This window comes from Hibiscus syriacus, unplaced genomic scaffold (genome assembly GCF_006381635.1).
Source record: "Hibiscus syriacus cultivar Baekdansim isolate YM2019G1 unplaced genomic scaffold, ASM638163v2 tig00117034_pilon, whole genome shotgun sequence".
NCBI classification, from domain to species: domain Eukaryota; kingdom Viridiplantae; phylum Streptophyta; class Magnoliopsida; order Malvales; family Malvaceae; genus Hibiscus; species Hibiscus syriacus.
The window spans coordinates 7729059-7732873 of NW_024063533.1; the positions used below are offsets into that span (position 1 = coordinate 7729059).

Here is a 3815-nt window from a genome sequence, read left to right on the forward strand (position 1 = left end):
ATATTAAAAATTCAAAAATTAATTTGAATTATAATGTTTGGATGATTTGTAGTTCGCAAATTTTAAAATTGTATATATTTTATTCTTTTATATAATGTAAAAAGTATATTATATTTAAAAATAGTGAATATAACTCAAAATTGGATTTTTATTCATATATTTCAATTTTCAATTTTTTTTTATCAAAATAACACTTTAAAAATTATTTTTCAAGAGGATATTTATTTCTATACCTTAAGAGAAAGGTGTTTAAGAATTAGAGAAGAAACACACCTTCCTCATCATGATGAAAGCGCCCCAAAAAAAATCTTTCGCTCTTTCATTCCATAAAAGTAAAAGAAAGTGCAACAATTTATTTAGTTTATTGACGGTGTTAGATCTTATATTTTTAGTAGGTTTTACTATTTTTAAATTTAATAATTTTGTGAATCTAGATATTGGCCTTAATAATTAATGGGAGTGTTATTTATCATAAAAGTCAAGGGTTCAAACAACTATATCTATAAGATGTATGTTATCAATAAATAAAAAAATTAAACATATATTATCTTCTAATCACTTCATACTATTAAAATTTAATAAAACTATGATTTTGTCTTATGTTGCACGAATAAAAAATATTATATTTAAGTTTAGGGTTGAAAATGGAGTTTCTTATTTTAGATTTTCGATCACCGCAATGATACAATTGATTAAGATAAATAGTTGAAGAAAGAGGAAGAGAGAAGATGATGAAAAAAGTTCTCATGAAATTTTTTTATTTTAAGATCAATTCTCATAAAATATAATTTTCTTTTTATGCTTTCTCAATATACACTTTATATATTTTGAAAGTGTAAATTCAAAGAGAGGTAAAGTATGTAAATGGTCTCCTAATTATATGATATTACTTTGTTGAGTCCTCTAATTATTAAAACTTACAAAATAATCATTTGATTATTCATTATGTTCTAAACTCATCATTTTCTATTATAACGATAGTTTAAGCTGTACATTAACCTACTGACTGAGATATGATAAAACTTGATCTCATAATCTCAAACGACTATTATCCCAGTTAACATGTTAACGGCTAGTCAAAATGACTGTTAAATTTTTTTAATGGAAAATGACTGTTAAATATTAGATGTACTCAATAAAACAACTCCTTGTAATTAGAGGATCATTTTGTAATTTTTAATAATCAAGTGACTCAAGAAAATAATATTATATAGTTAAGGAATCATTTATCTACTTTACCCTTAAAAGAGTTAGTATAATGAGATAGATATTAGATCTATTAAATAATATAAGAGATTTTAATCTTGATATTGTAATGGAGTAATTAGATTAAGAAAATTGTCTCTCAATGAGTTACTACAATATCTGATCTAGATTAATCAATAATTAAACTAGATATTTTATAAAAAAAATATTATGTTTCTCTTACCATTAACAAATAATAATAATTAAAAATTTATAATGAAATTTCCTTAAATCTAGTATACTATTCATACTCAAACACCTGTATAGTCAACAACTCCCCTAACACGACATATTGGTCCACATCTTCCAATTCTTTGACTCAATCCTTTCCCTTTATTACTATTCACACTTTGAAAATTTGCTTCACTTAATATGTAAGAAACAGAAAAATAAAAGTAGTAGCAAGTCGGCATCTAGAAACAAGAATCTGTAGAAAAAGATAAAGCGAACAATTTTAAAAAAAAAAATTACTTAATCTAATACCAGATCCACCATCCTAGGAACCAAAGCTAAACATTTTACAGAGAAATGAACCAACCCCACTAAATATCTCCTTGGAGATTGAAACTGTTGAATTGGAGATGTTTTAGGAGGATTCGAGGATGAGATTTGTGGTTTCTGCAATGGAGAGGGAATGGTTATGATCGCCTTCGTAGGTGACTATTAGCATCGATGGATCATCTAAGGCTCTTTCCACATGCTTCCGAGCCGGACATCCTCTTACGCTGCTGCACTTGTAGTAGCCCCTGCAAAAGCGTTGTTCATGTTGGAATTTCCAGCAACAAGAAAGTTTTGAAATTTTGATGAATTCATACCTTGGATGTGGAGATCCCTTGATTGGTTTTTGACCGTACTTCCTCCATGAGTAATCATCCGGTGGAATATCAGCCATTTTCAGACTTATTGCTGGAATCCTTACCACCCTTTTCGATCTCAGTTTTCTTGAGAATTAAATAAGAAACTCGACATAAGAACTGGCTTTTAATAACTTGGAAATAGGAAGAGAAACCAATGGAATATATACCTTTTCTTGGAGCAATGGCAGGGACCAGAGGAACCACTACACTTGCCGGAACCCAAATTGTCGGAGTTACACTTCCTCTTGAAAGAAGAAGAAGACAAAGGAGGCTTTCCGGCCGAGGAAACCTGAGAAAGATTAGTAATTTGAAACGGTGATGACGATGAAGATGGCTGCTTGCTATCAGTGTCTCCGGTCAAAGATGACATAAACGAACTCCCGGCAGAAGAATACGAAAAATTCATGGTTTTGGATGAATCTCTCCTCTCTAAAACCCCACTTTTCACCGTCAAAAAATCATGATGATCATGATGATGATAAGTAGTAGCCGGAGGCCGAATATGCTGGATCGGGGTTGCGTAATAAACCATAGCTTCTTGCTCTTGATTTGCTTGGTTTTGGTTAACAGGTGATACGACAGGGGCTCGTCTGAAACGAGCATGGCCGGTCCTGGTTCGACCCAGAAGAGAGATAACTCTCTTGAACTTTGAAACGGCAACGTCCGCTGCTGCTTTGCAGTCCATTTCCAAATCCGGGGAAGATGATGTTGTTGAGATAGAAGAAGCTTGATACTTGTCTTGATTGTTTTGGTGGTGGTGTTGAGTTTGAGAAATTAATCTGATGAGTTTCTCAACGCTTTCGAGTCCAGAAGCGGCTTCCTGGACGGCGTTTTCTTCCATTTTGGCTGCCAAGTAGTTGCCGTTCCTATAATTGGTCATGAACTCCACCGCCATGTCTGCCACAAAAAACCATGAAGAGGAAGAAGAAAAAGTGTAGAAGTAAATGAGGAGAGAAGGGTTGCTGATACTTAATAAAGAAAAAAGTGGTCTTTGGTCAATATGATGCCATCGGCTATGGACCCCGATTGCTCAATTAGGTTACTGAGCTGTCATTTTAACATTTGCCCTCCAATATTGGTACTAATAACAAGATTCAACCACGTTGAAAATTGGTATAAATCAAGTGAGAAATTTGTTGATATGATTTCGGGTTCGACCATTAAATATATCAATAATATGATTTTTTTTATTGTTAAAATGTTAAATTAAACAAATATATATTGTATTTATCCCATAATTATAAAAAAAATACATTGAAAATTGTAATTATTTAATGGATGAGCCTTCACGCACCAAATGTACCACTAATCTGACCTGTTTCACTAATATAAAATAAAATTTTATAAATAATTATTAAATTTTATTGAAATAATTTTATTTTCCATTAGATTTAAAAAAAATTATGAAATACATAATAAATTTTAGATTTTGTTACAATTGGTATTGACCGTTAAATATTATTAAGGAGTATACTAACATATTAAATTAATAGAAAATATATTATTTGACAACTCAATTGTAATTATAATTTTATTTTTGATGTTTTTTTAAATTTGAAGTAATAATTCTAAAAAATATAAATTTAGATTTTTTTAAATATATATATGAAAATAATTTATTTTTAAATATATTTATTTATTTCAAAATTTAATTTTATGAATATTTTAATTCATCAAATTATTTTGTAACTAATTATTTATTTAATTTTTGTT

The 3815-nt window shown here is 29.6% G+C and overlaps 1 protein-coding gene across 1 annotated transcript; it reads right to left on the reverse strand.

Annotated features, from left to right (window-relative positions):
• Positions 1 to 1507: 1507 nt before the first annotated feature.
• On the reverse strand, positions 1508 to 3052 carry LOC120196464 (probable WRKY transcription factor 15). The gene is made up of 3 exons (XM_039198265.1): positions 2270 to 3052; positions 2061 to 2186; positions 1508 to 1991 (listed from the first exon to the last, which is right to left on the reverse strand). The coding sequence occupies exons 1-3, from the start codon at positions 2995 to 2997 to the stop codon at positions 1832 to 1834; spliced, it is 1014 nt and encodes a 337-aa protein (XP_039054196.1). The 5' UTR covers positions 2998 to 3052; the 3' UTR covers positions 1508 to 1831.
• Between the last annotated feature and the right edge of the window lie 763 nt (positions 3053 to 3815).

Bases quoted from the DNA above. Each gene is read 5' to 3' on its own strand.
- LOC120196464 (XM_039198265.1), bottom strand. From the start codon at position 2,997: ATGGCGGTGGAGTTCATGACCAATTATAGGAACGGCAACTACTTGGCA. The intron at 2,187-2,269 runs GTATATATTCCA...TTAATTCTCAAG, and splicing joins TGCCATTGCTCCAAGAAAAG to AAAACTGAGATCGAAAAGGG. The intron at 1,992-2,060 runs GTATGAATTCAT...ACGCTTTTGCAG, and splicing joins AAGGGATCTCCACATCCAAG to GGGCTACTACAAGTGCAGCA.